Source organism: Hakea prostrata, chromosome 1 (genome assembly GCF_041222555.1).
Source record: "Hakea prostrata isolate BN-2017 chromosome 1, UWA_Hpros_2, whole genome shotgun sequence".
NCBI classification, from domain to species: Eukaryota; Viridiplantae; Streptophyta; class Magnoliopsida; order Proteales; family Proteaceae; genus Hakea; species Hakea prostrata.
Genome location: NC_142600.1, coordinates 75,673,876 through 75,686,288, shown reverse-complemented (window position 1 = coordinate 75,686,288; position 12,413 = coordinate 75,673,876). Strand labels below are relative to the sequence as shown.

The following is a 12,413-nucleotide window of genomic DNA, read 5'->3' as shown; positions in this document are numbered from 1 at the left end:
TAAAGTATACAATGTGGACATAGTTGTTTGCCAAAAGAAATAAATTGGTATAGTTGAAGAAAAAATTAAAAAATTTTTTTTATTGCCTAAAAAATTGTTAGAAAATGCGTTTGACCACCTCTTTGTATATAAAAAATGAAAAGATATCACGACGGATTGTCTCCGTTGCCGAATAAAAACGTTTCATAGTGTGAAATAAAAATTTTGATTTCCTTGAGGTCATAGGTGAAGCCTTGATATTTATTCAAATAATCAAAGCTACTCTTGACATATAGTCAATATGCAAATAAGTTGATTTGGACGAACCTCGATTTCAATGAAGAAAAAAAAAAAAAGATAACGAAAAAACGTTGTGAAAACTATCAATACCTTCCTTTTATGTAAGGTTTAAAGTATCCCACGATACTATACGATACTAGCCGATACGTATCAATATTTGATCCAACCGATACGATACGTCTCGATACGTCCCTCTATTGAATTACACTAAAATACATTAGCCAGAACGATACAATACTCGATACAGGACGATACGTTTCTTAAAATCACTTGACCGATACGATACTCGATACCGATACTTTAAACCTTGCTTTTATGTATATTTCTTCCCTCGTGCCTTATTGTACACTTGTATATTTCTTTTTTGTATGCCATATTTGCCTAAACATACTTCAAAATTTTCAAACTGGAATGTTTCTTTTTTTTTTTTGGGTAAAAAACTGGAATGTTTCAATGCCTTAATCATTGTACCCAAGAATTGTCCTCATGGTCCTTATTGCAAATGTATGGTCAATTATTTAATATGTGAAAGATTCGACCTAATGTCTCTGGTTTATTGGGTTGGTTTGGCCAAAATGTATGGAACCGCCTGTGGTCTATGCGTCGGTTCCCAATTTGGTTTGGTTCGATTTGATCATTGAAAACATCGACTCTTGGACCAACTAAGGGTGATCAATGATCATGGTTTGAATGCAATCTTTCTATCAGATGCTTTGTCATTATTTAAAGCAGATCCAACGCCGACACGTTGAATGGAGCTTGACCCGGCAATAGCCGACCCGTTCTTCTTTAATTATTATAATCATTACTTAAAAATAATTAAAGGATTAAAATCAAGCCAAACAGGACCCAAACAAAAAAAATCCGTTAATGCTGGATTTGACTGAAAATGGCTCCCTTTGACCCATTAAACTTCCAGAAGTTAGTAGCTCATACGCTGCATCAGTATAAACTCTTGATGCTCCCTCAACGATCATGATTCTTGTTTTCGGATGAGGATATCCTCTTCGGAAGTAACTCTCAAGGAACTAATCAGAGCCACACGATGAGTATTTTTAGATTTGAATAAAACCGACAAGAAGGATCTTGGATTCTTGGGTAGACAAACAGACCCCCGGATATTCCGCCCATGTTCTTTCAGTAATTTAAAAACTATTTATGGGTGTTTCAGGAGTATGGAAATATCTGTGAGAAGGTGTTTTGGACCGTAGGATTTTTCTTCTGGGATGAAACGGACGGACGAGAGTGAATGTTGTACTAGATTACGGAAGGGAAAGGAATGATTGGAGGTTGAGGAAGAAATTGCGTTTTGGTTTCTGGTTTTTGGGTTTGGGCTTTTGGCTTTTTTCGTTTTTTTCTTTGTTTTGGAGCGCAAGGGAAGAAAGAGAGAGGAGAGAGAATTCCGACAGCGAGAAAAGGGAGAAAAAAGGCACATTTGGGTTGTTGTTCTTGGAGTGTGGAGGAGGGGGGGTTGTTAATCTGAAGGAAGCCTTAGTACCCACCTTGGTTGAATCCCTCTGTTCGTGAGAGAGGGATTCGTTTTTTTTCTTTTCTTCTTGTTCTGTTTTTCTCCTGAAATTTCTGCTCTCTTTCTCTTGCTTGATTCTCTCTGGAACAGAGAGGAAGGAGGGGAGGGGAGAGTTTTTCTTTCAGGGAGTTTTTGTTTGAAATATTTTTCTATTTTCTGTTTTCTGGAGCTTCAAAGACGCAGAGGAGGAAGAGAATCTCAAAAGTTAGGGTTTTTTTTTTTTTTTTTTAAAATTTGGTTGGGTAGAGCTGATATAACCATGCATGTCATGCGTCGACTTAAGAGCATTGCTTCTGGCCGCTCCTCTATTTCTGATCCGGTGAGTTTTTCTGCTTCTTGCTTTCCACCTGCAATAACAGTTTTTGGGTATTAGTTATAAAAACTCTAACCTTATTTGTTTGTGCTGTTTGTGTCCTTATGTGATCTTTGTTTTTGAATATCTTTTAGTTTGATAGGGTTTCGATTAGGTCATTAAGGGTTATTTCGTGATTAATATTGGTTAGATGGAGCATTAATGGCGCCTTTATTTTTATTTATAAATGGTGTAAACGTATTTGCTCTGATCATTTTAGAAATTCCATATATTTCTCTGTTTTTTTGGATTGGTCAACGATTTCATTTGCCTTGGGGGAATGAGGGATTGAACGTTGGTGTTTCATTGGAATGTGATTTTGTTCCAGGCTTTTTCTTTTTCTGTTAGGGAGGGAAATTAGGTTCATCATCTATTGTCTATTGACATTCTTTTCCTCCTTCGATCAATGGTCGTTTACATTGCAACTTTTTCAGTACAATTTTTTTTATTTATTACTGTAATCTTTTGAAATAATTGGAAAATCTTTTATGGTAGGGTGGGGATTCTGGGACGAAAAGGGCAAAAATTGATCAAGAAGTGGAGCAGAATGTTACTGGGGAATCTCACCCAAAGGAGAAATCAACCACAGAACTAGAGCAACACTTGGCTTCTGCTACTCTTGAAACTGCGGCAGGAACTTCTGATATTTCTTCTATTTCTAAAACGGAAAAGTCTGGATATGATCAGCTTCCCAAAGAATTGCATGAAATGAAAATAAGAGATGATAAAGCTATCAACCTTGATGAGAAGGTAAAAATATTGCTCATGTTTTAATTATTGTTCTATATCCTGTCTATCTTTGTAAGGAAATTGGGATTAATACCTTTTGCTCTGGCATTTCATGTTTGTCCTTTATTAACTGATTTTGGTATGGGAATATGGGATGTTGCAGGATGCGGAGCCTTCTGTGGTGAATGGCAACGGGACAGAGACTGGTCAGATAATAGCAACAACGATAGGTGGTCGAGATGGTCAGCCTAAACAGGTACTATTTTGTTTCTTAGTTTGAACCTGTTGAATATTTTCCGATGGTCCTCTTTAACTTCTTCCCACATTTTGCATCTGAGTGGCTATTGAATCCCAATGTGCTTCATTCATGCTGATTTTAGAGCAAACTGGGCTACTCTTTATTGACAGTTTGTGGTGTCTGCTTCACTTTTGGAAAATATGACCCCTCTTCTATGATATGCAATTGCACCTTCAATCATCATCTTATCCTTTTGTTGCACCCTAATATATTTACATTCTCTTAATTCAAAAACCTTTTAATGACTTCCAACTTTTGGGGCTACTTTCATCCATTTCGTGGAGCAGATTGTACTGTCTCTAATGTCTCTATTTATGTATTTGGAAGCTGATACTATTGTTTTTCACACATGATCATTCATGATTATTTGAGTCGCAGACTATCACATACATGGCAGAACGAGTAGTGGGCACTGGTTCATTTGGTGTTGTCTTTCAGGTACTCAGAGTTAATTTGTCGATGCCCGCTATAATTGTTTCTTTGATGGCATGCTGTAACCCCGGTATATGCTTTCATGAAATTGAATAATTTTCTTCATGCAGGCGAAGTGCCTGGAAACAGGTGAAGCAGTTGCAATAAAAAAGGTCTTGCAAGACAAGAGATACAAGAACAGAGAACTCCAAGTCATGCGGTTGCTTGACCATCCTAATGTAGTTAAACTGAAGCATTGTTTCTCTTCCACCACTGAAAAGGATGAGGTGTATCTTAATCTTGTCTTGGAGTATGTGCCTGAGACAGTTTACCGAGTTTCGAAGCACTATACTAGGATGAGTCAACATATGCCTCTAATCTATGTGCAACTTTACACTTACCAGGTAGGAATTGATGCTGTTCATGAGATGTGACTAATCTTTCTGAGGGAGTGGAGTTTACTTATTGTATAGCATTCTTACCATATGCATGTTTTTCCCTTTCATACTTTGATCTAAAGTCATTTGTGTTCCCTCTGTTTTTGTAGATCTGCCGTTCACTTAATTACATTCATAACGTCATTGGGGTGTGTCATCGTGACATTAAGCCACAAAATTTGTTGGTAAGACATTGTTTTGATTGGTTTCTTATCTATGGCATTTGTGAGCTATGTATGGCTGTTATTGGTGTAAATGATATTTGAATGTTAGTACTTCTAAATAGCTCGAGTTTTGTATCTATAGTTTGGCAACGTTTGAATCTACAATAGTCATATTTTAGACATCTTTTCTGATTGCAGCAGTTCTTTATAATTTTCTCTACTCATAGATTATCAGCCATGCATTAAATCATTTTTGTTATTAGACTGATCAATTTTGTGGTTGCTTTTGGATGCACTAATTTTTGGATAAAAATTGAAGTTTCTAAAATTAAGCTTTGAATATTATTATTTTACTATATGGATGGAGTAATTATGACCTAAGGCATTTTGGTTCTTGCATGTCTTCTATATTGTCAAACCCTATGTTTTGGAAAGTTAGAAGGATTGTTGCCAGATCAGTCATGGCAAAGAGATTTTTTTTTTTACAATTCCCCGCAAAACTCAAATTTTCAGCTACCATAGTATATTTTTGGAGGAATCAGACTTTGCACACTTTTCATATTGCTTTTTGTTTCCAACTTTATTTATAGGTATGTGAAATTGGTTTTCTTTATGGTGTATTGACTTTTACTGGAAGTCTTGGGCCGCTATGGTGTCACCGTGTCATGGTGTCAATTCTACCATCTTCTTTTGTTTCCATGTGCAATAAAGTCGCATCATGGTAGTAGGAGAAATTATGCCATCTTGTTCCTTTATAATACAAAATCTTGTTATAGCTGTGACGATGTAAAGGGGTGTTATATTTACTGGTAGTTTTGGTCTTTATTTCATGAAAAAACATGATATGTTATCCGGGATTTGTTGCCAAGTTTTGGTTGGTGCAGCTTCTGATTTATAGTTTGATACATATTTGCAGGTTAATCCCCACACTCATCAACTAAAGTTGTGTGACTTTGGAAGTGCAAAGATGTTGGTATGTGATAATTTGTTCTATTTGATTATTCATGCTTCCATTCTAGTGCTTAATCTGACGGTTTATGCCTGATTGCAGGTGCCAGGTGAACCAAATATAGCATACATTTGTTCACGGTACTATAGGGCACCGGAACTTATCTTTGGTGCTACAGAATACACAACAGCAATTGATATATGGTCTGTTGGTTGTGTATTAGCTGAGCTTCTCCTAGGACAGGTAGGTGTGCTTCTATTTGTTAAATCTAAACTGGCTGGGAAGAGTTGTTTTGAACCTTGCAACGAAGGAACATAGGTTTGATCATTATGCAAGATGGTAGGATATAGGAGAGTTAAAAAACATAAAACAAGACACCCGAAGCTTAGGATGCGGTCAAATAATTCAATTTGTGAGATATTTCTGAAATCTTAACATTATGATAAAGCTTCTAAACCCAGTTGGCAATCTGAAGCCTGGAGGGCTGAGCATGTCTTTACAGGCTTGAGCCAAGCTGTTTTAATGAAGTCGACTGGGTTCGGTTGAGCAAGTATGCTGATGGGACAGACCGGGGTTGGTGAAAGTGGATTTTCATGTGGGTTCACAATTAGACGATGGATACTTTAATGAGGTCTGCACAGCACATAGTATTTTCAGGACCTGTTGAATAAGACCTGATAAACATTGTGCATCTCTTGTACTTTTTATTTCTGTTTAGTTGGGACAGGGCTTCTTGATAATGATGGTGGTGTTGTTTTAGATCCTGGTTGTTAGCATTCTAACTGTGTCTGATGTCTACTTTGTGATTTGTGATGGTTGTTTTCAGCCTCTCTTTCCTGGAGAAAGTGGAGTTGATCAGCTGGTGGAAATCATAAAGGTTTAGCGTCTGTTTGATTATTTGGTCCATCCTCTCCCCCCCCCCTCGGCACATCTTCTTTTTAGTTTCTAACTGATTCTTTCAATTGTGGTATATTAATGAGCTTGTTTTGTTGTCATACCAGGTTCTGGGGACACCAACTAGAGAAGAGATCAAGTGCATGAATCCTAATTACACAGAGTTCAAATTTCCTCAGATTAAAGCACATCCATGGCACAAGGTCTGTGAAGGGTCGTTATCATATCAAGCGTTGTTTTAATGACTTCTTATACCATGCATTGATTGGTTACTGGTTAGTTCAAGCTTTGTTGACCCATTATCTTGCAGGTCTTTCGCAAGCGGATGCCTCCTGAAGCAGTTGATCTTGTATCAAGGCTGCTCCAATATTCACCAAATTTGCGTTGCACTGCTGTAAGAAATTTTCTTTCTTTGCAATTGAATGTTGTTTATGCTTATTACTTGTATAAGAATAGGAGTCCAACATTTGAAGTTCCTAAGCCGCCTCTTCTCATGCATTTGATATTAGATTCTGTTTCACTGTGCTGGTCTTGGTAGAAGTGAAGTTTATCTTTATGGTGGAAGCTCATCCTGTAGCTAGGTTTCGGTAGTGATACAATAGTATTCATTCTTGGGTACTGTGCCTACCCATGGTATTGTAAATGGTATGTCAGGATGAAGAGAGATGAATGTACTTTGCCTGCCTCATGGCATAGTGACATTGTGACCATAAGTGTCCTCTAGAAAGCTGAAAACCTTCTATTTGGGATCAGTTGTTAAAGAATCTTGTTTATACTGCCTTCTGTTGCTGTGTTGTGGTAAATCACTGGGTACCAGGCCTTTTCTAATAACTTTTTTGGCCTTTCCTATACCCTGTGAGCCTTTTCTTGCTTATATAGAATAGATCCTTAAGAGTGCAAGATGACACTACTTGGGTAGGCATTGGTCCTTTTACACATCAGGAAGCCAATACTTTTCACATGCTGGTTTCTTTTTGATTGTTATCTTTTGATGAAAATGCTTCTACCATCAAATGTTCCAATAAGAATATCAATCTTCATATCGTAATAACAGTTGAATATATTTCACCTGGCTGTTTTCATTTCCTGGAAGTTCGCCTATCTGAGGTAAGATCTGTGTGATGTTGTACTCTGCTTGTTATCTTATTTGGTTGGTTTGACGTGTCTCTCTGTTGCAAGTCACTTGAAAACATGTTTGTTTATCGTACTATAACCCATGGTATAAACTCCTCTTGTAAAAGCAGGTTGAGTATGATAAAAAAACACCGTAAATAACAAAATAAAAATGACGAGTTATCTGTACTACTACTGGTTCAGTCTACAACCGCTTAACGGGTCATTTGTTTATTTCACTGACTGGACAGTTTGCATGACCTGTATCTGAACTTTGAGGAATTTATCATCTTCTTCTTTGTTCAGAGAAATATTCATATGCTCAGGGTACATTTTCTGGTATATCATCGGTCACTGGAAAGGCACCTTTATAAAAAAAATATTCCATTCTATAGATTGATATTTGATGTAGTTATACGCACATGAATCAATTTCTTTTATTTTCTTTTCAAAACTCCTGCTTAGTGCTAGGCATTCAAGGTGGCTGTAGTAACTGTTTTTGAAACCTGGGCTCCCTGCAGTTGGAGGCATGTGTGCATCCTTTCTTTGACGAGTTGAGGGATCCAAGTGCACGCTTGCCAAATGGACGCAACCTTCCACCGTTATTCAACTTCGCACCCGAAGGTTTGACATTGTGCATCTCCTCCTTCCTGGTCTGTCCTTATTGTTAATATCCTCAACTTGATATGTTCTTCCCCTCCCTATCCATTGGAAAACCTTGCAGAACTAGTGGGAGCATCTCCTGAGCTGCTTCAGCGCCTCATTCCTGAACATGCGAAGAAATAACATTCTCAAGTAGGTTAATATATATGGGCTTGAGGCAAAATGGCTTGCATGATCTCGTTGCTTGCCATGTCGCCAAATCCAAAATCCAACAGTATGTCCTGGAGATGGGACATGGTTAAGCAAGGGTGATTACAATGACAGTTAGTGGGCAATGCGAGATCCATTCTAACAGAGGTTCTAGCTCTGGATTTAGTGGCGGAGTTATGAGGGGCGGTCAATGCAAATTGAGATCAAGTTGCATGCTACAATATATCTATACCATGTATTTTATTGTTGTTAAATAATAACAATAGGTGGCACTGTGGTAGCTGACCCCATTGAGTTGGGATTAAGGCTTTTTGTTATTGTTGTTGTACTAACAATAGGTGACTATGGGTAACTGTTATAGCTTCTATATAAATATTATATCCTTCCAGCAGAAAGTTATGGTTGTTGAAGTATATGACTGAAAGAATTCTGCATATGTGGGTTCAGATGATGAGTCTCACTGGATTTGCATTTTTCCCCTGTTCTCTTCAGTCTCTCTTCCATCTGTTTTTAACCTGTAATTCATTTTGACCATGATCTTCATGGATCAATGCAGATCTAAGCACACCATTCCAAAAGTAGATTCGAGGCAACCTTTGAGAATCCCTTTGGACTTAATGGGAGTTTGGTGAAATGCTGTTTGTTCTAATGCTTTTGCTTTAGTTTATACTTGTAGTGGGTCGACAACTTCCTTCTTTCCTGTTGCGTGGCTTATCTTCTTCTTAGCCTTTTGACTCAGATTTCATTGTCACGTATCTAGCCATCTTTCTTATATTTGTAATCTGACTGGCCATCAGGTATCTGGAGTTGCTTTCTTCTTTATTGACAAACCAAAAGCGTTTGTCGAGTTCATGTTTGTGGTTCTGTTGGGTATGATTCGATTGAGATTCTACCAATGACAAATCGAACCATTTGTTAAATAGGTTTAGTTTTAGTTTTGTTTCAGATTGTTTTGCTTTTCAAAAATCGTTTCTCATGGTGTGGTTTAAATTCTAAAAGGAGCACTGGATGTACATGGTCTATTGATTCCCAAATGAGTTTGAATTTTCTACCTGGACATGTAAAGGCTTGTGTTATTTTTATTTTTTCATCACATATTCAGAAGGGATTTATTTATAAGTATTTATTGTTTATTTTGTTAGTGTTCAAAAGGTGGGGTTTTTTCTTTTCTTTCTGTGGAGAGTTGTTAAGAGTCTCTATTCTGACGAGCTGAGTATCCCAACTCAAACTCAAATGTAAGAGGAAAGCATTAGGGCATTTTGATTATAAACTATGTATGTACATGTAAATTGTTTATCCCCACTTATGTATTTATTATTATTTTTATTTTTGGGGCCAAAGTTGATGCCCACTTGATAGTAGGTAAGGTGCACATCATTTTCACACTCATTGTGTGCGAATATAGAACTGGGTATCTAATTGATTTAGGGCCGGGCAGAACCAGAGATTTCCGGACGACGCCGTGAAACCGCGTTTCCCCCAGCGGGGGACGGTCTTTCACCGCGTTTTGGGGTTTTTCCCACTATTGCTCTTTGACATTTGACATTTAGACTTTGAAATCTCCCGATAAAAAAAGGGTTAGACTTTAAATGATAATTACCCAAAAAAAAAGACTTTGAAATCTGATGAACATTTAGCTAATTTTTTGACAACAATCTTCCTTGTGGTAATAAATCATATTTTCACCGTGTACTGATGTACATGCATTAAGGTACTGAGACAAGCTATTTGAGAGAAGGATGACATGAAGGTAATGTGGAAAATTTTGGCCGGTGATTGCAAATGTCTTTTGTCCTCTCATCATATGTGATTTTTTTTTTTTGGTAGAAAATTTTTCTTTATAAAGGGCAAAATCAAGGCCATAGAGATCAAATCAACAATTTAAGGAGCGGAAATATGAAACTGGGGCTTCCTAGCTAGGTGATCAACCACATATTTGACCAGCGATCTGCAATGAGGGGATCTAAATTTCTTTTAATTGTATAGCATTTTGAATATAATCCAAAACATCTTTGCAATCTGATTCGATGATGACCTTTTCGAAGCTTTCTCCTAATGCATACAAGATCACCATTCTGATTGCAAGAGCCTTCCCAGTTGCTGCTGATTTTCTTGTTTACTTCTACATTCAAAGGACCAACCTATTGGAGAGTTCGGATCAGCTCCCCGACGGGTTCCCGACCACACAAAAACACTTTTTGGAAAGAACAAAAAAAAGTTTAAAATTTCATCCGTGGGCCCCACTGCTTTGTGTGGTCGGGAACCCGTCGGGGAGCACTCTGTGCTACCCCAATGGGGTGAGGATCCGGATTCCCTATTGGATTCCTTAACCATCAAGGCCTTTTTTTTATGCATACACAAGCTATTTCGGTTGTTAACTTCACTTGTTGGTTTTTCTTGTTATCTCCCTGTTTTAAATTTGAAAAACACATGACTCCAATTCTGTTAGAAGTGTTACTATGTTAGTATTGAAGTTATGAAAAGACCATTGTACCCTTCAATGCAACTCAATTTCTATGCACAAACCTAACTTGTTTACATCTAAAAGATGGTTCAAACAAGCTAAATAAGATAAAAAAAAAAGGGTACATATCACTTGGACCCCCTCTTAGTTGGATAATAACACATACTCCCTTTTTATCTATTAAAGTTATCAAATACCTACATTCTTCTAACTTTTTCCGTTAAGTTCTAATTTTATAGTTAAATATTTTATAATACTCTGAATTACTCTTAGTTAAATATATATTTTAGTTAAAAATTTTAATTATTTTTAGTTACTTTATTAGTAAAATCTTAAACTATTATGAGTTAATATTATTATTAAAACCCTAAAATACCCTTAATTAATTTAATAGAATTACTTTAATAATTAAAAACCTTAAATTACCCTCAATTACTTTTATTCTAAGACATTAAAATACCCTTATGTCTTTTATTCTAGATATTTTTATTTCATTAGGGAAAGGAAAAATAGAAGAAAAAAAGAAAGAAAGAAAGAAATGAAACCTAAGAAAGACATTTATATATTTTTATTGATTTTTTCTTTATTTTAATGATAAAAAAATATATAAATTAAACAACATAGGGGTATTTTAATGTTTTGGAATAAATTTAATTAAGGAGTAATTTAAGGTTTTAACTACTAAAGTAATGGAGGGTTTAGGTTTTAACAATAATATTAATAGAGGGTAATTTAGAATTTTAACTACTAAAGTAATTGAGAATAATTTAAGTAAGGATAATTTGGAGTTTTAAAAAATATTTAATGAAAAAAATAGAACTTGATAGAACAAAATGAATGAAGGTAGGTGTTTGATAACTTTGCCAATTTAGAGGGGAGGTAAATGATATTATCCAATTAAAAAGGGGTCTAAATGCTATTTAATCAACTAAGAAGGGAGGTAAGTGATATTTACCTAAACAAAAAAAAAATATCAAATTGCAATATAAACGTAGAACCCTAAATTGGGAAATTCTAAAAGTATTCTTTGGCGGAAATGATTGGAAAACCTCAACAGACCTTTTCGCATAAAGGATTGGAAAACTTCAACAGATGCAACAAAATAGAAAAACACAACTCACATTCAGTACTAGGTATGTTTATTTATTTATTTATTTTTTCTTCATAAAAAAAAAGGTAATGTTTATTTTTTTTTCCTTTTTGGGATTTTAAGTTCAAGGGTATTGAAGTAATGTATTCAAGTAATCTTCTATCCAGTTGAGGGTATTTTCGAGTTATAAAATATAAAACAACAGTTTATGGAAATCAATAATAAATTGGAGTAAGGTGTGTATGAAAATCCAACTCTTGGATTCTTGTGCTTATAAAACATAAAAAGGGTATTAAACATAAAATGGGGTGTAATACCCTGTTGGTGTGAAAAATATGGTCTTAGCTCCATGATTTGTGCGCGATTCAAACCCGGTTCCTGCGACCAAAACAAGGTGAAAGTGGGCCGCCTTTGAGGACGGAAGCCACCTCCAACGATCAAGTTAGTATAGGCTAGCAAACCAAAGACTCCATTGAGGAGTGAAAAACCCCAAGAGATGATGAAGACAATGCTCTTGAATGGTTTAGAAAGCAAGAGAGAGGTAGTTGGAGAGTTCAAGTCTTACCCAGTTCAAGCTTTTTCATCCATCTTATAGCTGATCCAAACCTCAAGAAGTAATGGAGGCTTCTCAACCCTTGGATGTGTATTTGATGAGATGGGAGGCGACAGGTGGCTTCATGCGTCTGTAGAGATTGACAAGCTGGATGATTTGATTGCCTGTCCACCGTGCTGTCTTATCATGGGATGGGCCATTAGGGCTTACCACGTTCGTATCTTATGGCCGCCTCGGCAGAGGGACTGACAACGCTAGGTTCGAGGAAAACTTTGTATCGGATAGAAGCTTCCATATCCTTTGTGGGATATGTGGTATCCTTCACACGTGCGGAGTGTG

At 36.5% G+C, this 12,413-nt stretch overlaps 1 protein-coding gene across 1 annotated transcript; it reads left to right on the top strand.

The window, feature by feature from the left end:
- The first annotated feature begins 1,624 nt into the window (after window positions 1-1,624).
- On the top strand, window positions 1,625-9,296 carry LOC149030124 (shaggy-related protein kinase epsilon-like). The gene is made up of 13 exons (XM_089142429.1): window positions 1,625-2,126; window positions 2,655-2,909; window positions 3,052-3,144; window positions 3,565-3,624; window positions 3,729-4,001; window positions 4,145-4,219; window positions 5,115-5,171; window positions 5,250-5,390; window positions 5,974-6,024; window positions 6,149-6,244; window positions 6,352-6,435; window positions 7,676-7,778; window positions 7,879-9,296. The coding sequence occupies exons 1-13, from the start codon at window positions 2,067-2,069 to the stop codon at window positions 7,938-7,940; spliced, it is 1,410 nt and encodes a 469-aa protein (XP_088998555.1). The 5' UTR covers window positions 1,625-2,066; the 3' UTR covers window positions 7,941-9,296.
- The last annotated feature ends 3,117 nt before the right edge of the window (window positions 9,297-12,413 follow it).